This window comes from Suillus plorans (assembly GCF_016647745.1).
Source record: "Suillus plorans strain S12 chromosome Unknown HD556scaffold_58, whole genome shotgun sequence".
Classification (NCBI taxonomy): domain Eukaryota; kingdom Fungi; phylum Basidiomycota; class Agaricomycetes; order Boletales; family Suillaceae; genus Suillus; species Suillus plorans.
This window is the reverse complement of record NW_024537442.1, coordinates 17,670-39,848: the sequence shown is the minus strand read 5'-3', so window position 1 is coordinate 39,848 and position 22,179 is coordinate 17,670. Positions and strand designations below refer to the sequence as shown.

General features: G+C 45.5%; 4 protein-coding genes across 4 annotated transcripts; 2 read left to right on the top strand and 2 right to left on the bottom strand.

Moving 5' to 3' along the window:
* Positions 1-6,531: 6,531 nt before the first annotated feature.
* HD556DRAFT_1311254 (uncharacterized protein) lies at positions 6,532-7,483 on the top strand (the record flags this gene model as incomplete). The annotated part of the gene is made up of 5 exons (XM_041300525.1): positions 6,532-6,737; positions 6,836-6,935; positions 6,975-6,986; positions 7,173-7,278; positions 7,398-7,483. The coding sequence occupies 5 exons, from the start codon at positions 6,532-6,534 to the stop codon at positions 7,481-7,483; spliced, it is 510 nt and encodes a 169-aa protein (XP_041156547.1).
* Positions 7,484-15,962: 8,479 nt separating this feature from the next.
* On the bottom strand, positions 15,963-17,495 carry HD556DRAFT_1208396 (kinase-like domain-containing protein; the record flags this gene model as incomplete). The annotated part of the gene is made up of 5 exons (XM_041296521.1): positions 15,963-16,168; positions 16,511-16,514; positions 16,840-17,061; positions 17,111-17,385; positions 17,447-17,495. Coding segments are annotated over 5 exons (756 nt in total), but the record flags the coding sequence as incomplete, so codon positions are not given.
* A 607-nt stretch (positions 17,496-18,102) lies between these two features.
* Positions 18,103-18,837, top strand: HD556DRAFT_1311251 (uncharacterized protein; the record flags this gene model as incomplete). Its single annotated transcript, XM_041300524.1, has 5 exons — positions 18,103-18,169; positions 18,267-18,340; positions 18,392-18,511; positions 18,563-18,682; positions 18,754-18,837. 5 exons carry the CDS (start codon positions 18,103-18,105, stop codon positions 18,835-18,837), a joined length of 465 nt encoding a protein of 154 aa, XP_041156545.1.
* A 145-nt stretch (positions 18,838-18,982) lies between these two features.
* Positions 18,983-20,293, bottom strand: HD556DRAFT_1433656 (uncharacterized protein; the record flags this gene model as incomplete). Its single annotated transcript, XM_041305242.1, has 8 exons — positions 18,983-19,106; positions 19,163-19,291; positions 19,355-19,464; positions 19,487-19,498; positions 19,559-19,685; positions 19,756-19,949; positions 19,996-20,104; positions 20,154-20,293. The coding sequence occupies 8 exons, from the start codon at positions 20,291-20,293 to the stop codon at positions 18,983-18,985; spliced, it is 945 nt and encodes a 314-aa protein (XP_041156544.1).
* Positions 20,294-22,179: the final 1,886 nt, after the last annotated feature.

The window sequence follows — 22,179 nt, the reverse complement described above, 5'->3', positions numbered from 1 at the left end:
AAGGCTACTCTATCGTATCTAAGCTCAGCCTAAAGCTGGGTTCTAATCTGCTTATCTATCGAGTCAGAGATACCATCCATGAGGCATGGTTCTATCTATGATAAGGAGCACAAGGCATCCTTCTATCAGTGCATGAGGCAACATGAGGCTTGCCTTCTATCTTGATGACCTAAATAGGTCTTCTAGACCTATTTTGTCATATGCGGTCCAGACCGCTTATCCAATCCGGCATCTTCTGGACTTCTCTTCTAGAATCGGTCCTATGTTCTATCCTGTGTTCTTCTATCAAGGGTAGGTGAGGCCTGGGTATCATCTATAGCTGTGCAGGTGGCAGAGGGCATGGGTGGCAAGGGGACTCATGTAACGTGTTGTAGGCCTGCACCATACTCCCTCCACCAGGGGGAAGAGGCTGGAGAACCTGGAGAGCAGAGAAAATCTCTTTGACGGATTGTCGGAGGATGAATGCTTCCCGCATTGCAGCACTGTAGCCATCGATCGTATGTTCTTGACATACTTCAGAGCTGCAGAAGTGAAGGGACCAATGCCACCTGACACTTCGAGTAGTATATTCATAAAGGATTGGTGGCGCATGCATTCTCCAGCCAAGATGGTGGTGACAAGTCGAAGAGAAACGATGGTCGCGCCGAACTGATGTGAAATGCACAGAACATCCACGTCTTTTGGGGCCACAGTCATGCACATGATGAACTGATCATGAAAGAAGACAAGCCACAGGGCAATGCAGTTCCAGGCAGAAATAAGATATTGCGCCAGGGCTGAACCTCAGTCAGCACCAGTAGAACCATCAATATAGCGCAAAGTTGAAAAGATCACGAGAAGTGACCAGTAGGTGAGCTCGATATCAGTGGTAGTGGCTGGAGTTGACTTTGCAAGACTGCAATCTGGGTCAAGGTACAGCAAGGAGTGTGTCCTCAATTTCAGCAGGGGAGATTTCCATCTCCGAAATAAGTCCTTAAAAGCAAGCATTAATACAATGATCCATGCAACAGGAGGATATGGAAAGTGCACCTGCGAAGACTCTTTTCATGGCTGGGAAATGGGGCACAAAGCTGGTTGGCAAGCTGGGGGTGGAGGTGCGCAGCTAATTCCTTGAATCGAGCTCAGATCGGCACTTTTGAACTGTGGATAGTGAACAAGTTGGTGTGCAAGTGAGGGGACAAAACTTATGGTTGTGGTGTGGTATCTACCCATATTGGAAATCACTCTGTGCTTATACTATGTAGATGTATTAGTAAAATAGAAAATACATTAAAAATTCGGGTCAAACACCGAAAAAGGAAACATGCTGTAGGCCGTAGTGATTGGATTTGATCCCACTCAATCCAACGCTACTCTAAAATCATTGAACGCACATTTGATACTGAGAATCACAACTCACAATGGGTCCTCAAAAAAATGTAAGTGATTGGATCTACGTTCAGAACGGTAAGTTGAAAAACAATTAGTTGTATTGCAGCATTGATCACACTCGCAAGATAGAGGCAGAGCGGGCGGAGGTGAAGAGGATAAGGGCAGTGAAGCTAGCAAAGGCTTCACAAAGTGAGAGATCAGTCCGGGAACGGCCAATGAAGAAATGGTGGTGTGCAGTGTTGAAGAGGCTAGGTTGGAAAGTGTGGGAGGAATAAGTGTTGCAGATGTGTGGAGAGGTTGGGTTGGAAGGTGTGGGAGGAATAGTTGTTGCGGGGGTATGCAGAACTTGTGCTGTATGGAGAATCTATCAGTAAAAATGCACTTGCACATCGAGCCATTTGTGGGGACGTGTGCGTGAGTACAATTGAGTGAACGGTTCTGAGCCTAGTTTCAGAACATGTTCAAACTCTCGAACCATTTTGATTGCAAAAAAATCTTACAGTATGAATAGCTACTAGGACTCTCATGACACCGGCACCAGCTCGAGGCACTGGTGCTGCTCATTTTGGTTTATGTCCAGCAGGTGGAGGAGATGTCGGAGGTTCACGTTGAACAGGTGCCGGTGACAGTCCCATCGATAGTCTGGGCATAATTAATTGGACAGTCAACGCCGCAAAACTTGCTCAGGACATGGGTGATAAGCCTCTCGCACTCAATTTCTGCCATACTGACATGTGATGCATAGCACCGAGCAGCAAGTAATCGTACACCTGTATCAGGGTGTCAGGGTGAGGCAGGAAGAGTAGTTTGAATAATAGCAACCTGTCCCATAGCAGACTTAGGAAGGAGACGATTGGTGCGGAGAAGGTGAGCAACATGCGGTGCAGACGAATGGTTTCAATTTCAGCAACAGAAGGAGCCGCAGCTATGAAAGCAAGTGGTCCCTTGAATGGACATGGTTTTTGCAAGAAAGTATATAAGCATCTACAACCAGATGTGAGACAAATAACACAAGTGCGATAAGAAAGCGTATGGATATAGCTCCTCATGAAGCTCAATGAGGAGACGAAACATGATGAACCTGTCTTTGATATTGTCATCGTCGTGAGGCCATCTGGTGCATAAATTGATCAAAAGGGGTCTGAATAAATCGGTGATTGTCAGAGTGAGAGCTGGAACAGCTAGCAGTCAAGATAATGTGGATAGAGCGTGTGTTGGTGTATTCGCTTTAGTGATATGTTGGATATGGAAGTGGTTGATATCAATGTCACATCGACCAAAGTTTGGTCCAGAGCTGAGGGTGAGTTCTCATTGGAGATCTACGCACGGGTTAGCATTGTCTATAAGGTTGCAGTTATCACATACCAAATAAACAAGAGTCTAGATGCAACACCAGAGCACATGACTTTGAAAGAGAGACTCCGAGTCGAGAAGGACAAGAATCCACATGCACTGGCAGCGCCAGAGTGCAGATGAACAAAAAGACTCGACTCGGAGAAGAGCAGGAGTGAGCACTGAAATCAATCACTCTTGCATTTGCCAGGGCCAGCAGCAATAATGACAATGAGAACATTGACTTCAGAGTGGTGTACGAATGGAACAGGCATCGTGAATTTCAAAAGAACTATAACTTAACAACAGGGAAAATGTAAAGGAGTGCGTCAAACACTTCGAACACTAAGCAACATAAGACAGAGTAACATCGACTGTGTGAAGCACAAAGACGGACAACTCACCTTTCTTTCTGACTGAATCTGACATATGATGTCTTATATGGGTATGTTGGATTTGCAGAAAACCCGTTAATAGTGCGTCAGCGATTTCTATGGTGTCAACAAACCGACATCCTGTCATTGTCAATGGATGAGCAGCATCTCTGGTCAGCATAACTCAAACTCAATAGATTCTGAGGATGTGATGTTCTCACCCAGAAGGGCACTGAAGTAGATCCGGATAGCCTAGACCAGGAAACTTGTCAGAAGTGTTTAAGGTGACAATTGAAATCAGATATAAAAACATAGCGCAAGAAGAATCATAAGATGTGTGATGGTAAACAAAAGTAAGAAACACAAAGCAAAAATCCATTCAGACCGAGGAGATGTCAGGTATCATAGATGGTAACCTGGTCGTTGACATCATCACACTCATGCTCTGCAATGGCTTTGAGAACAGTGTCATATGCACAACTGTCACCTGTAGTTCCACTGGAGACAGGCGCCAAAAGCTCGCCGGAGCCATTGTTGGATACCATCGCATTTTCCATGGCCCATTGCGACGCTGCCCAACCTCTGGTAAAATTGAGTTGCTCCTTTTTTACAGAGAACTTCACCATCTGTAGTGTCTCCATGAGGACTGGGCTAATGCAATTGCATTTTTTTGTATATGTTTCGCTGCTTGACAAGAACACCCGCTCACAGGGAACAGCAGATGCCTGGACTGGGAGGTAGTCCATCGCGATGGTGTATATTGTTGGGAACATTGCCTTGGACATCTTGTCAAAACCTCGTGGTCAACGACGAAAGATATAATTCAACAGAGAACAAGACTCTCACCTGCCAGAAGGAGAGTACATTTGTTCCCTTGGGGCTGATATTAGCTGTGCTGTAAGCCCCAAATTCCTGATCGACCGTCTGAACAATATCATGGCAATTGGGCAGTACATCCCTCTGAGGAAGTCCGTAGATACGTGACCCTAGTGTGCGTGACTGTAGTCTTGAGACTTGATGGGTTGGAACTGGTACATCGGGGGTCCTTTGTGCTCTCTTGGCATGCATCTGCAGGACATATGAGTGCATGCTGTTGTTAGTTAAATAGGCATACTAGTTTGAGAATGAATTCCTTTGCTAAATTAACTTGATTTTCATCCCAATGATCTGTGGCCCAAGACATCTGGCACGTAGGATCAACAACTATCAAATAAATTATAAGACATCAACTTTTATGAAAATATGAGAGACTGACACATCACAACTGCATATGCATTCGTGCAAGCCATCCGGTCATCATACTTCTCCACCCAAGTCAAACCAATGTTGATGAGCGGTGCACAGTGTGGGGCACCATTGGCCAACTGTTTCCAATCCTCGAGTAATCTTTCAAAAGCTGGAACTGCACTACCCAACATAGGAGTGCTCTCGCTCGACATAGACTGCTGAGCTCTGTGAGGGGGCTGACATTACGTAGTTAAATGTAACATAGGTCACGGAGACATTGGTACTGACCTCCAGAATTACTTCGAAGTCTTGTAGGAAATGCCATTCCATTGGACTCAACTTTTTGTCGTATATGGAGCATTGATTGGCAGACTTGAAGAATAAATCAACTGCCTGGGTAACTGTTAGTCCATGACAGATGTTTAGTGAGATGAGGCCTCACCTGACATAGATTTTATAGATGATTAAGCATGACATAAACTGAATCCCAGCGAGTTGGTTCATCGAGTAGCAGTTCGACTGTAGGGAGCTTTATGGGCTCGCCATTGTTTCCTTGGAACCATTGCTTTCATTACCTATCACAATAGTATCTCTGAAATTCCCACGTCGTTGGTTTGATGCACGGATGGAGCGCACAACATTTCTGGCCCATTCGAGAGCTTTACCAGTGATAACGCCAACATATTCCTTCTTGTTAATAGTTTCACCACAAACATCCCATTCGTCCTCCAAGCACGAAAAGTCCACCATGGTGTAGTCGTCGACAATATGTTTCATGCATATGTTGATCACATGCGGAAAACAGGGAATTCTGTTTTTGATTGGATCATAATTGATCTGGCATTCCTCGAGTAAGCAGGAGAGCTCCTTCATCGATGTTTGATTATTTGCTGTGTTGTCCAAAGTGAAGTGTCCAGGCTAAACAAAGTCAGCGTGTGTCGTATAGTACAGCTAAACACTAACATCAGTTGCAACATCAGCATGATCGAGGAGATGCAGTATTATTGAACTGAGAGATTTGCCAGTATGGCTTCCTGGAACATGGTGAAAAGCAATCAAGGCTGCCTTCAAGACGAGCACTGATGTCTGCTCTTCCTTGGCAATCCAGTGGGCAGTGAGTGCCATGAATGGGCAGAGTTTCTGATCTGACCAGAGGTCAGATGTAAAGGATATCTTTCCTTGCGCCCTCTGTAAGAATACATAAGACACTTGATGGGAATCTCAAGTCTCGACAACTAGAAACTTACCGCAAGATCACTTTTCAACACCTGGAAATACTCGTGCCATGTGACAATGATCAATTCACGAAGTTTTGTGCGGTGAGGAATGTCTGACTCATTCACATCCCTCCACAGAAAACATATTAGGCACTGAAACTCCATACATTCAATCACATTTATTGCCTACAGATAATCAATTAGCAAGGCACATAGAAAGTAAATACCAACTCACCTGATCATCCACAACTATGAACTTCACTAACTGACGGTGCATCTCATCAATGCTAAAATCTGGTATGTAATCATCCGGAGATAAGCCAATTCCAGGTGGCAAATTGTTAAGTCCATGATTAGGGATGGGACCGAGTGAGTCGATATAATAAGCGGGGTCCTGGAGTCTTTCATGGATGGCTGCCAAAGTCCACCCTTCATTAAGTCACTCCTTGACTGACTTTACAAGAATAAGCCAGTGCAGGCGCTCTGCCTCTTGTAGGTAAAGGTCGGTATGGCAATAGAAAGCGTGTTTACAATGGGCAGACGTGCCAGTCATGTGCTTGTATGTGGTGATTTCATGTGAACTATCCACCTTCTGTAACACTCTGGACAAGGATGTAAGAAAGAACAAAAGAATGGCAGACAATACTCACTCGCAGGGTTGGCAGACCTTGTGATTAGTAGCTGGATCTAGCCTAAAGAAGTAATGGACATCAGCAGTGCTTTTAGGCTGTGCTCCTTGGATACCCATGGCCAATGGATCAGTTTGGGTAGAGTAAACGGTACTAGTAGCTGTTTGCAGTGGGCCAGTAACTGGAGGAGCCCTGACTCCAGGTGCAGGTAAGTCATCCTCTTCTTCACCAGAGACATTGCCGATGCTAATATATTCTCCATCATCTGCCGTATGACTGGTGCCAACTTGAACTGGGCTGTTGTCGCAGAATCCCAGAGGCAGTTGTCGTTGTCTCTGAGGGTGTTGAAGTGTAGTTGCATTCAATGCAACAGCAGCAGCGATGGGGGCTGCAGCTATGTGGGCAGCGGTGATGGGGGCAGCAGCTATGTGGGCAGCAGCAATGGGGGCAGCAGCAATGGGGGAAGCAGCAATGGGGGCAGCAGCAATGGGGGCAGCAGCAGTGGGGACAATTAGAGGTACAGCAGCAGGGGTAGGGGTGGTGGCAACCTGGGACTTCTGCCCTCGTCGGCGAGGAGGCATGTTCAAGTGAGTGTAATGGTGAACATTCAAAGACAGTCTTTATAAAACGTTGTCCTGGGGAAATAATGGGGAAATCCCAGTACTGCGTCAACTAATGACAACAGGTCCAATGTGTCGCACAAGCGAAGTAACAGGTCTAAGCACAGCATCATCAATTGTGATATGATGCAAGAGGAACAACAGAACATACACCCAGGGACCAGGGTACATACTGTGAGATCTCCTTCACTTGAGTAGTCCTAGGCAGCACAACATGTGAGTGGGGTTTCCCCGATGCCCACCATAAGACATGTATTCTGATGGGCACTTAATCTCGCAATCAGTTGGATATATATCAAGTGAAGTGAAGCTTACCTGCATCCCTGGAGTCAATTGGCTGAAGTCCAGAAGCGAGATCGCAACACAGCATGCCATCCAGCAAAAGGGACATGGCATGTTTAGAAAAAGTTCCCCATGCACCATCCAGTAGGGTATATGATAGAAGATCTTCGTGAGGATTCCAACCCAGTACCAATGTCTATGGTTGTCAGGTTGGGTGGTTTTCTTTGTGAGTTTTCTGTCAAAGAATGCTTGTATCATTAAGCAGGTGTTTTGACCACATTAATGGGTTGAGCTTACCTTCATTCACGTGGTCAACAACTGATCAATTGAATTTTGATTTTATAGCGAAATGGGAGTCCGGCAGGCAGGTCCCCATGCATCATCCAATAGGCTGGCCAATGGCCATGATGCTGATTGGTGTTGATGAGTAGATGTCGGGAGTCAGGGCTCAGACCTGAGGAACACGTATCCAAGACAAGTTTGTTTCTGTGGCAGGCTGGCTGATCTGCAGAAGAATAACACTTGCATATTGCGAGGACAGGCAAGGAGGGAAGTGCAAAAAAGATAAGAAGCGCTGCATGGGAGTCGAGAGTTGGGAATCGGGAATTCGGATGATCAATGATTCATTGACACGTATTTGGCCGCATCCAACCAGAAACAAGGTTCATTCGTACACTGTATAGGTTATGTGCAGATAGATACAAGTATTCAACAGTGTGCTCTAGTAACTAGTGTCTTTTTACGGGGTGGAGCTGAAGTAGTTGGGTGCATTGGAGAGCTATTACATTTACGTGGGTGCAAACTTAGAAATCACTTGAGCTTCAGATCGCAGGAAAATGAAACAGATCACTCACACATGAGTTGATCTTTGAAGAGGTGTTGCATCCAGTGGGCATGAAGGCACCACCTTGTCCATCCAGTGTTCATTGGAGATTGGAGGTGGATGTATGATATGGTCATCAGGCTGACTGAAATCCAGCAAGCATGTGGTTGGTGCAGACAATGTGGCTTGAAGTGTTACAGTTCTCTCTTTTCACTTCTTCACGTCGTCACATATGCTTACTCATTCATTCCATAGTATTCTATTACATTCTATTGTACGATGTAGAAACAACAACACAGAGAGGAACAGATGATGCTCCTGACTGTGTCTAAAAAGTTGTAGGTCGTGCGTTGCCTAGCCTGCGTTACTTGAGGAGACAAGTGCGTTCGACCCTAAAGGGGAAGCGAGTGCAGCGAAGGTCTAGTGGTTGGCGCTGAAGGTGCTACTGGCTGGCCAATGCGAAGCGCGAGAAAGCGCAGGCGCGCGCCAGGCGAGAAGGCGCGGGAATGCGCGCGCGTGTTTGCAGAAACAGGTAAGAGTAAGAGTAAGTTTTGCTTAAGTGGAGTTTAGATACTAGATAATAGGCGAGAGATGCAAGGTGCCAAACAATAGATTTCTACTATGTTCTCTAGGTAGTAGGTAAAAGGTGGTAAAGTCCAGTGTCTTTCCAGTATGTACTGCTGGCGCTTATATATGGCGCCTAAGCGCTGTCATGCGGAGCCGAAGCGCTACCGAGTAGGTATGTAAGGATATATGTAACTAAGGGTCCATGATAATAATAAAAGTGGAACGATATGTCAATAAGAGAAATGGAATTATATGCACTAGTGAACTTGGTGGACAGTGGATGGATGCTTCTGAATGGCTGGCGCTATAGGGCGCTCAAGCGCGGGAAAGCGCGCGCGTATATACCTCGTGAAGCGCGGGAAGTCGCGCGCGCATTGCGCGTTGCGCGGGAAAGCTGCGCCTCGTATACGAATAGCTGTGGATGGCATACAGAGTGATGCTGCAAGTCGTGCTGTGTACTCCCTAGTGAAAACTATCATATCAGACCATGAGACGCACAAGTCTCTACAACGATTCTCTTTCTCTTTTTCCTATTTGCTATTCATATTCAAACTCCACTTCAATACTCATATATATACCTTACTTTCTACGCTTTGTATCTTTAACTTGACCTATGCAGACCAGGGCCTGCAATCTAGCTTCATCTTCATCGAACATTGACTTTGACTTTGATCCTTGAAACGTAAAGACGTCTAAACAATGCCAAGTGTAACAAAAGGTCAAGTTAACATCTTTAGGCACCGTTACTTGTAACTGGTGCATGAACCCAGAACCCACGATGTCTCACTTAGGACAGAACCCACCAGGTTTTACCTGGAGCGATTCTAGACAAGCCCTTGTGAAGACAGAAGACGACGACACTTGGACTATAGCTGAGTGGAGAACTTATTACGACAGATTAGCGCCCCAAGGACAGCGCTGGAACTTTTGGACTGAATCTTATGAAGATATCCCAGCTCCTCTTCCCCCGAACCCAGAAACCCCAGACACCCCAGACACCCCAGACACCCCCGACTCAGACGATGAAGATATGCCTAAAGAAATCGGCTCTCTTCCCGAGGTCTTCAATGGAGACACTCGCAAGGCCACTGCTTGGTCTTTACAGATGGAAGCATACTTCTTGCTTAATGAAGAAGTATATGACCAAGATAAGAAGAAGATCATTCTAACGCTTAGTAGGATGACGAAAGGAGAAGCGGCCAAATGGGCTGAAGGCGAGTTGAAAAGAGCAACCATGGATTCCTCCGTTTTCAACTCATACGACACATTCATGGCTAAATTTAAAGCCACCTTCTATCCTAAGAACATCGCCGAGACCGCAATGAGGCAGATCTCTACCATCAGACAAACTGGCAGCGTCACAGCCTATGCTTCCCTTTTCCGGACTATCCTCGCCGACACCGGCATCAAAGAAGAAAATACGAAAATCCTTTTCTTCCGCACAGGCTTGAAGCATGAGCTAGTCTCCACTATTCTCACCTTCGAGAACATTCCTACCACCATCAACGACTGGCTTAGCAAAACCCTTGATGTAGAGGTGAGGAGGACGCTCCTCGCACCACCAGCTATGGGAAAAGCCAAAGATCCCTACGCCATGGATATAGATAAGATGGAGGCAGGAGAAGATGACGATGGTGAGAAAAGTACGAGGAAAACTTATCTCACGCCACAAGAGCGTGACCACAGGCGCAAGAACGGCCTTTGCTTCAAATGCGGCAAGAAAGGCCTAGCTAAAGATTGCCTGAACCATCCCACGGTAACTTCCGCCGCTAGAAAGACGACTACTAACTGCGCATCTAACTCCGACAAGGAGGATGACGAGTACAAGGAATTCCTTGAGTGGAAAGTGTTCAAAGCACGCCAGGTAAAAAGGCTGAAGAAGAAGGAGGAGTCAGAGGATGAGGATTTTTAGAATGGAGATCTGCACCGGTGTCAGATTCTCCCAGAATAGGACTTTTAGTAAAGAGCATTGGCGATCGTAATTCTATGCGTATTCCCCTCACCTTTCACTCTACTAGATTCCTGAAAACCACTGAAGTGGCTGCCCTTATCAACTCAGGCGCCAAAGGAGAGTTTATCGACAAAGAATTCATCCTAAAAAACGATATCAGAACTCATAAACTCAATAAGCCCATACCCGTACGAAACGTGGATGGCACGCTCAACAAGAATGGAAAAATCTCACGGTACTGTATTCTTTACTTTATGATCCATAACATTCCCATGAAAGTATGCTTCCTTGTAACCTCTTTAGGAGGGGAAGATGCGATCTTGGGAATGGGTTGGCTAAAGAAAGAAAACCCAGATATCGATTGGAATAATCAAGAAATCTGACTATGCGAAAGAAGTGTTCGATCAGTCATCGAAGAAGTATTAGACGAAGATGCTTATAAACCAAAGGAAAGTTCCAATGAGGAGTGGGATCCCGCTAGCAAAACCACCTCAGAATCCTTTTCTCATGAAATCCCTGACCTTATCCCCATGGAAGACGACACTGACGAAACAGATGTTATAGATCCCGATGACGTATTGATTGCCTACATCAAAGGCGAACATACCATCAGAACATTCTCTTTGGAAGTATCCGAACCCCCTCTTACTGATGAACAAATTCCATCAGATCACCGGTATTACTCAACTAAAGGCACTTTATTATGGAAAGCACAGAACACCTCTCAACTTCTCGCTCAAGAATTTGCGAAACCTAAGAAAACCTTTGAAGAACTCGTCCCCGAGTCATTCAGGAAGTATCAGGACGTATTTGGAGAAGTAGCTAACGGTATTCTACCCCCGGAACAAAAATTCGACCATAAAATTGAACTCAAGGACTCTTTCGAACCACGCAAGTGTAAGACCTATCTGCTTAACCCAGCGGAAGAGAAGGCCATGAACAAATTTATCGACGAACACCTTGCTAAAGGAACGATCATACCCTCCAAATCTCCTCAATCTTCACCTTTCTTCTTTGTAGGAAAGAAAGACGGTTCCCTCCGACCCTGCCAAGACTACCGATACTTGAATGATCACACGGTTAAGAATAACTTCCCATTACTGCTAATCTTGGATCTTATAGATAAACTGAAGAACGCCAAAATATTCACCAAATTCGACATTAGATGGGGATATAATAATGTACATCTAAAGAAAACCGACCAATGGAAAGCCGCCTTTGCTACAGCTCACGGCCTATTCGAACTGACAGTTATGTTTTTTGGTATGTGCAACTCTCTGGCAACCTTTCAATCTATGATGAATGACATCTTCGGCGATATGTTACAAGAAGGATGGGTAATTATTTACATGGACAATATTCTCATTTTCTCTGACGATTACGAAACTCACCAAAAAAGAACCCATAAAGTATTAGAACGACTCTGTGAACATCGCCTTTATCTGAAACCAGAAAAGTGCACGTTCAATGTCATGGAAATCGATTATCTTGGCATGATTATTCGTCCTGGCTCGGTAACTATGGATCCCGCTAAACTAAAAGGAATTTCTGAATGGAAGACTCCCACGAAAGTGAAGGAAGTCCGATCATTCCTCGGATTCGCTAACTTTTACAGACGATTTATTGCCAACTACTCCATGGTAGCACGGCCTTTAATCGACCTTACAAAGAAAGACGAACCTTTTATATGGACTCAAGAACGCGAAAACACCTTTGAAAGGCTGAAACAAATATTTACGACAGCACCTATCTTGCAAATACCCAACAAAGTGGCACCTTTTGCAATAGCAACTGACACATCATTATATGCCACCGGAGCTGTGCTCCTTCAGAAAAACGATAATGGAGATTGGTTACCATGTTCCTTCCTTTCTCAATCCTTTAACCCCACTGAACGTAATTATCAAATCTATGACAGAGAATTATTGGTGATTGTCCATGCTCTAAAAGCATGGCGACACTATCTCCTCGGATCTCCCTTCCCTGTAACCATACACACTGACCACAAAAACCTCCAATATTTTAGAGATGTACAAGACCTCAACCGACGCCAAGCACGCTGGCAGACTTTCCTTTCTCAATTCGAACTTCGTATTCAACATGTACCAGGTAAAGACTTAATCATTCCCGACTTATTATCTCGTAGAACAGATCACCTTCCAGTCGACTCTGACGAAAAGGACAACATTTCGATTCAACTTCTCCCAGATTTGATGTTTATTAATACCATTGACACTTCTCTTACAGACAGATTATGTATTTCCTCTTCTATCGACCCCATTGTACAGACAGCGCTTAAGGCGCTCACAGACCCTGAAACACCCCTTCCATTCCGTTCGGCTCTTTCCAACTGGAAATTGAGCGACGGCATTTTACTTTATAAAGGACTCACATATGTACCCCCAGGTGATATTTGTCATGAACTCACCTCCCTCCATCACGACTCTCCCACTGCTGGACACCCTGGACGTTATAAAACCCAGGAACTTTTATCCCATGACTACTGGTGGCCAGGTCTAGCAACCTTTGTCAAGAATTATGTCGACGGCTGCAGTATTTGTCAGCAGAACAAAGTCAACACGCACCCATCGTCACCACCCCTTGCACCCATTCCTGCTCCAATCTCTAACTGACCTTTCGCTCATTGTTCAGTAGATCTTATCACTGACTTACCCCTTTCTGACGGTTTCAACTCTATTATGGTCATGGTCGACCATGGACTTTCGAAGGGGGTAGTTTCACCCCTTGTCTCAAAACCATCGACTCTGAAGGAGTCGCTGTAGAGACTCATGCCTCTCATTGCGTGATATGGCTGTTTTCACCAAGGAGTACACAGCACGACTTGCAGCATCACTCTGTATGCCATCCACAGCTATTCCTATACGAGGCGCAGCTTTCCCGTGCAACGCGCAATGCATGCGCGACTTCCCACGCTTCACGAGGTATATGTGCGCGCGCTTTCCCGCGCTTGAGCGCCCTATAGCGCCAGCCATCCGGAAGCATCCATCCACTGTCCACCAAGCTCTCTAGTGCGTATATTTCCATTTCCTTATTTGCATATTGTTCCACCTTTATTTTTATCATGGACCCTTACCTACATATATCTTTACATACCTACTCGGTAGCGCTTCGGCTCTGTTACAACAACGTACACGAGTCCCCTTGCCACCCTGCCCTCTGCCACCAGCACGGCTATAGACGATACCCGGGCCTCGCCTGCCCTTGGTAGAAGAACACAGGATAGAACACAGGACCGATTATAGAAGAGAACTCCGGAAGATGCCGGATTAGATAAGCGGTCTGGACCGCATATGACGACATAGGTCTAGAAGACCTATTCTTGTATCAAGATAGAAGGCAAGCCTCGTGTTGCCTCATGTACTGATAGAAGGACGCCTCGTGCTCCTTATCCTAGATAGAAGCCTGCCTCATGGACACTATCTCTGACTCGATAGATAAGCAGATTAGAACCCAGCTTCGAGCTGAGCTTAGATACAATAGAGTAGCCTTATATAAGGTCGATGATTAAAGTAGATGTTCCTTACTTTAATCTTACTTGGTTTTCCCCTTGAAACCTCTTGTCTCGCATAAGGCTACCTTGCCTGACATCCGGTTCGCACCTTCGGAAGCTTGTCTTAAACGACCACGAACCTTCCGTCTGTAACCGCTATCATCGCCCACAAGGCGTACGCAACTTCTGCTCTTCTGTGGAAGCCGACAACCCTCAGCACTTGAACGCCATTGTCTTGGCCTTGCTGTTGTAGATCCCATCCAAGTCCGCACACGACCTAGTGTCGTAACAGGCTCCACATGACAGCGCTTAGGCGCCCTACTTAAGCGCCAGCATTACATACTATTAGGGGGTACCCTTCCTGACTTCCCACTTGACTTTACACCTTTTACTTACTTTTACTCACCCATTTACTACCTAGAGAACATAGTAGAAATCTATCCTTTGGCACCTCACATCTCTCACCTATTATCTAGTATCTAAACTCCACTTAAGCAAACTCACTCTTACTATCTCTTGTTTATGCATATGCATGCGCACTTTCCCACGCTTCACGCAGTACGTGCGCCTGCGCTTTCTCGTGCTTCACATTGACCGACCAGTAGTGCCTTCAGCGCTCACCACTAGATCTTCGCTGCACTCGCTTCCCCTTTAGGGTCGAATGCACTTGTCTTCTTGAGTATAGCAGACTGGGCAGAGCACGACCTTACAACATTATAGATACAGTCTGGAGCCTCATTCACTTCTCGCTGTGTTGTAGTTTCTACATCACGAACATTTTCTTTTCGAAAGTTTTCTCTAGATGCGGACTTTACGATAAACTTATATCAGATCACGGACCCCAATTTGCTTCCAGATTCCAACTTGAACTCGGAAGACTACTCGGTTACAAGAATTCCCTTTCCACCGCTTTCCATCCACAAAGTGACGGAGAGACTGAACGAGTTAACCAAGAACTCGAAATCTACCTCCAAATCTTTTGCGCCAATGGCCAGACAGGCTGGGCCGCTATGCTTCCTCTCGCTGAATTCGTTCATAATTCACGGCATCATTCTGCACATGGCACCTCACCCTTTTATCTTATGATGGGCTATCATCCGAAACATCTTCCCGATTCACATCCTAAAACCAACATCCCTAATATTGAACAACGCCTACTTATGCTGAATAAAGTACGCGATAAAGTGCTAGCCGCTCACAAACTCGCTCGTAATACTATGCGTCAACAAATCACATCTAAATTTGTACCATTCTCTTTAGGCGATAAGGTCTGGCTCGAAGCCAAGAACCCCCATCTCAGATATCCTAATCGGAAATTAGCCCCGAAACGCGAAGGACCCTTTACTATCATTCAGGTCCTTTCACCCATCACGTATAAATTAAAACTTCCCACTCAGTGGCGCATTCACCCCGTCTTTCATGCCGCCCTATTATCTCCCTATAAAGAAAACAATGTTCACGGTCCTAACTTTATTCATGAACCACCTGATATTGTCAATGGAGAAGAAGAGTACGAAGTAGAAGCCATCATCGGTCATCGCGGCTCTACATCTAGATGTTCTTACCACGTCAAATGGAAAGGTTTCCCGAGTTCTGAGAACGAGTGGCTTACTGAGAAGCAGTTGGGTAATGCTTCTGACATTCTTTCTTTTTATAAACGATCACATCGTCTTTAACATTTTGTAGTAATCTGGGCTTACTACCCTTAAAACGGGGGTAATGTTACAGTTCTCTCTTTTCACTTCTTCACGTCATCACATATGCTTACTCATTCATTCCATAGTATTCTATTACATTCTATTGTACGAGTCTCTTTCTCTTTTTCCTATTTGCTATTCATATTCAAACTCCACTTTAATACTCGTATATATACCTTACTTTCTACGCTTTGTATCTTTAACTTGACCTACGCAGACCAGGGCCTGCAATCTAGCTTCATCTTCATCAAACATTGACTTTGACTTTGATCCTTGAAACGTAAAGACGTCTAAACAACGCCGAGCATAACATGAAGACCATGAAGCAACGAACCAAGATGCCCATAGTCAGGGTCTTCTGAGAGCGTGTGTAGATGAGAATACTTGCAAATTCAACAGGGATTCCATCACATAAAACTTCAATGGTGGTGTTAACTTTCCGCTCGAGTATAGAACAGCTAGAGAGCTTCTCATGGTTACTAGTTAACCATGGAAGGGAGCCATGCAACAAATAGATCAACATGTATGTAAGCGACTCGAGATCATCACGACGACCCAGGTCAACTCCTAAGTGTTACAACACGTTACATGAGTCCCCTTGCCACCCATGCCCTCTGCCACCTGCACAGCTATAGATGATACCTGGGCCTCACCTGCCCTTGATAGAAGAACACAGGATAGAACATAGGACCAATTATAGAAGAGAAGTCCGGAAGATGCCAGATTAGATAAGCGGTCTGGACCACATATGACGACATAGGTCTAGAAGACCTATTAATGTTATCAAGATAGAAGGCAAGCCTCGTGTTGCCTCATGGACTGATAGAAGGACGCCTCGCGCTCCTTATCCTAGATAGAAGCCTGCCTCATGGATGCTATCTCTGACTCGATAGATAAGCAGATTAGAACCCAGCTTTAGGCTGAGCTTAGATACGATAGAGTAGCCTTATATAAGGTCGACGATTAAAGTAGATGTTCCTTACTTTAATCTTACTTGGTATTCCCCTGAAACCTCTTGTCTTGCATAAGGCTACCTTGCTCGACATCTGATTCATACCTTCAGAAGCTTGCCTCAGCACTGAACCTTCTGTCTGTAATCACTACCATAGCCCCACAAGGCGTACACAACTTCTGCTTGTTTGTGGAAGCCAACAGAACCACAGCACCTTTGATCGCCATTGTCTTGGCTGTCGCTGTTCGACCCATCCAAGTCCGCATACGACCTAGTGTCGTAACACTAAGTGATTATTGATTGAAGCGAATGTGGGAGTGCCAGTGAGACATTGATTCTGATGAAATGGGATATGGACTTTGGTTGCAGTGTCCCAGTATTCCTTCACGATACCAAAATCGATAATAAATGTGGTGTGCTTCAAATGGCCAAGACCCACCAAGACATTCTGTGGTTTGATATCACCGTGAACACAATTGTGTGAGTGGATGTACTCAAGACATGAGAGCTGGGAAAGGGTTAGCCTATCTGCAACAACCCAGCACAGACCAACTGACCAGCTGGTCTCCTAGATTTACGACAGTATGAAGGCTGAATTTTTGATTATGTGAGAGGAAAAGATCGTGCAATGATGGCCCAAGGAGGTCGAGAACCAAAGCATGATATGCTGACTCTCTACTGAACCAGAGAGCACGGGGTATTCCAACTCCACCTTCAAGTCGTTTTAAAATGGTGTATTCATGCTGTACAGAAGATGAGTGATTGGCAATGAGTTCGAGTTTGATGGCAACTGTGTCATCTTTGATAATGTTCTTTGCATGGTATACAACCCCTAAGCAGGGTACATAGTATGTTGAATTTTTACAATTGTAGTCAGCTTGTGAACGACGTACCATATGAACCAGAGCCCACGACATCTCCGAGTCTGAATCTACCATCAACTCATATTGGAACCTTGTCATTCATGGTATGTGATAACTCGAGCCTTGACGCGTTCATCAGGAAAGCGACACGAAAATGGTAAAGTGTTAGAAAGGTTTATTTAAAGTAAAATTCGTACAATATATATCACAATTGTACTTCAAATGACAGAGCTTTGAATACCCGGACTATGTTGGATAGAAACCACCAAATGCACATTTGTGCAGTCTCGTTGCAATTATCTGCCATTTTGTCACCAGATTGCAATACCCACCAGCCGTGAGAATGAATTATTAAGTTGCCCAAAGTCACCACAGTCACCTAGTTGAGCACTAGCGGTGATACACTATCATTCTGCCATGCCCTGGTCGTGGTATGTGACCTTTGGCTGTTGCGCAATCTCTAGATGAATGCTAACAACAGATAATTTTTTATATGGCCGGACTGCTTTGGATCAAAGCTGCCAACGGCCCAAATGTGTAAAGCGATTATCATGCAGTTTCAATCCGCTTATCACATGCAACCTATGCTTTTCAATGGAACTTCGACAAATCCTCCCTGGATGTTGGCGTTAGGTAAAGTCTTGCAACGTTAGTTTGTTTTGGACCGAGTTCCCTTTGGTACAAGGATGCGGAACGATGACGATGCGGTACTATCCGCCAGCTTACTGCTAAGGTATGGTCGTGAGGTGCAAGGTGAGTCAGTCATTCCATTCTCCACAAAATCTTAATAAACTCTGGCAGTAGATAAGGTCTTGTGACGTTAGCGTGTTCTGGACCGAGTTCCCTTCAGTACATGGATGCGGGGCGATGACGATGCGGTATCATCTGCCAGCTCACTGCCGAGATATGGTCGTTAGGTGCAAGGTGAGTCAGTCAGTCCATTCTCCACAAACTGTTGATGCACTCTGGCGCTAGATAAGGTCTTGCGACATTAGCGTGTTCTGGATCGAGCTCCCTTCGGTGCAAGGATGTGGGGCGATGACGACGCGATACCATCCGCCAGCTTACTGCCGAGATATGGTCGTTAGGTCCAAGGTGAGTCTGTCATTCTGTTCTCTACAAACTCTTGATAATCTCTGGCACTAGATAAGGTCTTGTGACGTTAGTGTGTTCTGGTTCGAGTTCCCTTTGGTGCAAGGATGCGGGGCGATGACGACGCGATACTATCTGCCAGCTCACTGCCAAGGTATGGTCATTAGGTGTAAGGTGGGTTAGTCAGTCTATTCTCCACGAAGTCTTGATAAACTCTGACGCTATATAAGGCCTTGCGACGTTAGTTTGTTCTGGACCGAGCTGCGTTCGTTACAAGAGTGCGGGACAATGACGACGTGGTACCATCCGCTAGCTTGTTGCAGAGGTAGGGCTATTACAATTCATCTCGGCTTATTTCAGATCATTATTGGCTGTAGGTCTATCTTCTGGTCACTCGAGTGCTCTAGTTGACGACAACATGCTTATGCTTATATTAGTTGTAATTTATTATACGAAAACATGTTTCTAGAAAGACTACGATGAAATTAAGTTTGAATCTGTAGCTTGTTTGATCGCAAGACGTTTGAGCCGTATTTTCGATAAGGCACTGTTGGCGCTGATAGGTCGTTTAGCGGCAGAGGAAGTGGGAAACACTTGGCTGGCACATAACAATGCATGAGCCTCAGTGATATAACGAAGAGTAATAAAAAATACCGATTCCACCAAGTGAGTAGGTCATCAACCTCCTTAGATTCCTCAGGATCTTCGAAGAGGTCGAGGAGGCTATGATAAACATTTTCTGAGTCGGTCGTTGTGTCGGTCCTTGAGAACACCGAAGAAGAACTTATAGCAAATCAGACCTTCGGTTGCATGTATGTCAGCTATCAGCTATTCAACGAGAAAGACATGCGTCGACGAACCTGAGTTGCAACGTAAGCTATGGACGCGATGGTGACGGAATTCATGCCATGAAGGCGAGCATTCCCGGACCGCGTGGCTTTCGGTTCTTTGTCGACCTGAACTTGGAGACGTAAAGACATGCTTGTAGGCCTGACGTGCAAGCAATCAGTAGTGAACTATGTAAAAATACATTTGCCTACTCACACATACCAACAAGTGGCTCCTAAGAAGACCGCACCATGGGTCATCTGCATCAAATGTATGGTGGGCATATAAGAAAATGGGCCATTGGTCCCCACAGACTAACATTTCGCCACTTCGGAGGTTCTCTCTCGTTCTGTTGAGAATCAAGCGCAAAAAACGTTGTCAGGACTACCGATGCTAGAAAAAAGAAAATGAAAACATACTCTGCGTCCTTCCAGTCCAACCCAGCAGGACAAAGCAGTGATCCGGTAAGCTCGTGGTTGAATCCCCGATCGATCTTTGAGTTCCTGTGTAGGGGGGGCTGAATTGCTGCCCCTTTCGGAGAAATCCAATCGAGCACTGCAGACTTCAACGTTTTCGTATCATCACCTCTCGCGCCTGCAGCTCCCTTACCGATCTATGAATTGTAAGCACGAAGTCTAGCCACGCAGAAAACAACTCACCAGCTCTCCAACATGAATAATTTCCTCCTCAGACCCGGTTTTCAGTCGCTCCAACAGGTCGGGATAAGAGTCCAAGAGCTGTTCGAAAGCTCGATGTTCTCGTCGTTCTCTACCAAAAAATCAGACAACAGTAAGTCAATAGAGACAATGTGTTTCACTCAGCAGGGAAGTCTTCCAAAGGAGTATCTTCCATCTGCTCCAATCTAAGGATGCCGTTGGTGAGTAGAGAAGGATAATTACATAGTGCAAATACTGTTCGACCGAAGTGACGCCCATGGGATATAAGAGGATCAGACATAGAGCTGGGCGACAGAATAAGTCTGCAAAACCTGTGTCGAACAAGGGCAGCTTACGCTTTTTTGCGGGGTCCCATTTGAAGGGCTGATGTAGCACGCTTGCTCGGAATGGTAGATATGGTCTCTTCAGTGGTCATGAGAGCTCGCGAGTCAAAAGTAGCTCGAGCATCACAGATACTAAAATCTAGCTTTTTATTTCCAGCAGCGCACCACGTGATATTCCAGTAAGCGGCGTACCTGATAGCAGCCAAGCAGTGGCCAGGGTGGCTGACGGCTAGGCAGTAGCCGCAGTGATTATGGGCCAGGATGGCCTGCCGGAAACGAACAACCTTTCGTCAAATTGCGGGGTGCCTGATGCCAGTCAAGCAGTGGCCAGGGTGAGTGACAGCTAGGTATTAGTAGCCGCAATGATGGGATGGCTTACCGGGAGTCGGGACCGAGTAACCTTTCGTAAAATTGATGGTGATAAGCTCCATGGTCCGAAAAAAGTGCTAATAAAGGACCCGAAGGATAAAAGCGTTCTTGGACTTTGCATCTTCTTGTATATCGCAGCTAGGCTACCATTGCCTATGCTGAACCTGGATATGCAACAATCATCATCGTGTCAGATCTCTGGACATGTTATTAATCTGAACCTCCGGTAAACTTAATGGCTTACTTGTCAAAGACTGGACTTGCTAATTCTATGTGTCAGGATTGAGTTAGTGCACGATATCACTGACAAACAAAGTGGCGGGTCCAAGCCTGAGGAATTCACCAGCGTAAGGTAAGTGTCAGATACTATCATCAATCATTTTCGAAGCTCATCATAGACCAGAGAGGTAAATATTGACAAGGACTGCCCTACGACAGAGAGCCGCGAGGAGTCCATGGCTGATGTTAAAGAACGACTGCGACATGCAGAGTTGGGTTGCGCGCGACTTGAAGAGCTGTACAAAAAATACAGGTTGCGTTGGCTGGAAGAAAATTATTGTGCCAGAATCTTGCAGGAATATGTGCCAAATGTAACCAGTACATCTCCTGGTCAGATCCCATGGGACGCCCCTTCTCCCATTCAATGTATGTCCGGCGTGTGCTCCCCTTCAATAAACTGACTGTCTTTCTTAGCGGACGATGACGACGAATTTGAGAACCTAAGTACAGAAAAAATACCGTAGTGTTACCGTGTCGCATGATGTCGCGGTGCAGACAATGTTGGTGACTCCTATCTTCGTAATGCGACTTGCGTGGGACATATCCATCCTATATTTGCAATACTCTCGCAGAATAATTTCAGGACAAGATGTTACTGCGGCCGTATCCTGGCCAGGCCAGGACCATAACTAGCAATCACCAATATAATTAAAGAACCTACCACAACACCGAGCGTAGTGAAGCACGCAATCATTAGAGGTGTAGATGGTCTGAAGTCTGAAGCAACACCTGCGAAGAATCCGAGGATGGAGCTTGTCACACTACCGAACCATAAGTGACACAAATAATCACGATCGAAGTTTGCTTACCTCAATACACAAAAAGAAGTCGGTATGCTTGTAATGACAACAAGCATCGCTGTCCTCTTTTGCAGGTAATATACCTGTCCAGTCAGTAATATCAGGCTTGTTCTTGAGAAAAAATAGTGTGAATCGAACCGCAAAGTCAATGGATCTCATTCTCTCGCCGAAATGTTGCACCATCGTGCCAGCAAAAATGCAGCCAACACCGAAAAGTAAAGAGCAAGAACATAACATCTGTGAGGTCACTGTTGTGCCTAAACCTGGAACAGCAAGGATGGCGATGTCCAAGGCCATGGAGACACCAGCCTGTGGGTGAATAAGTGGGTGGATACCCTCATTGATGTAGCGCCTACCAAGGTAATTTGACTTTTCGTCTGATTGCTAAGATTGTC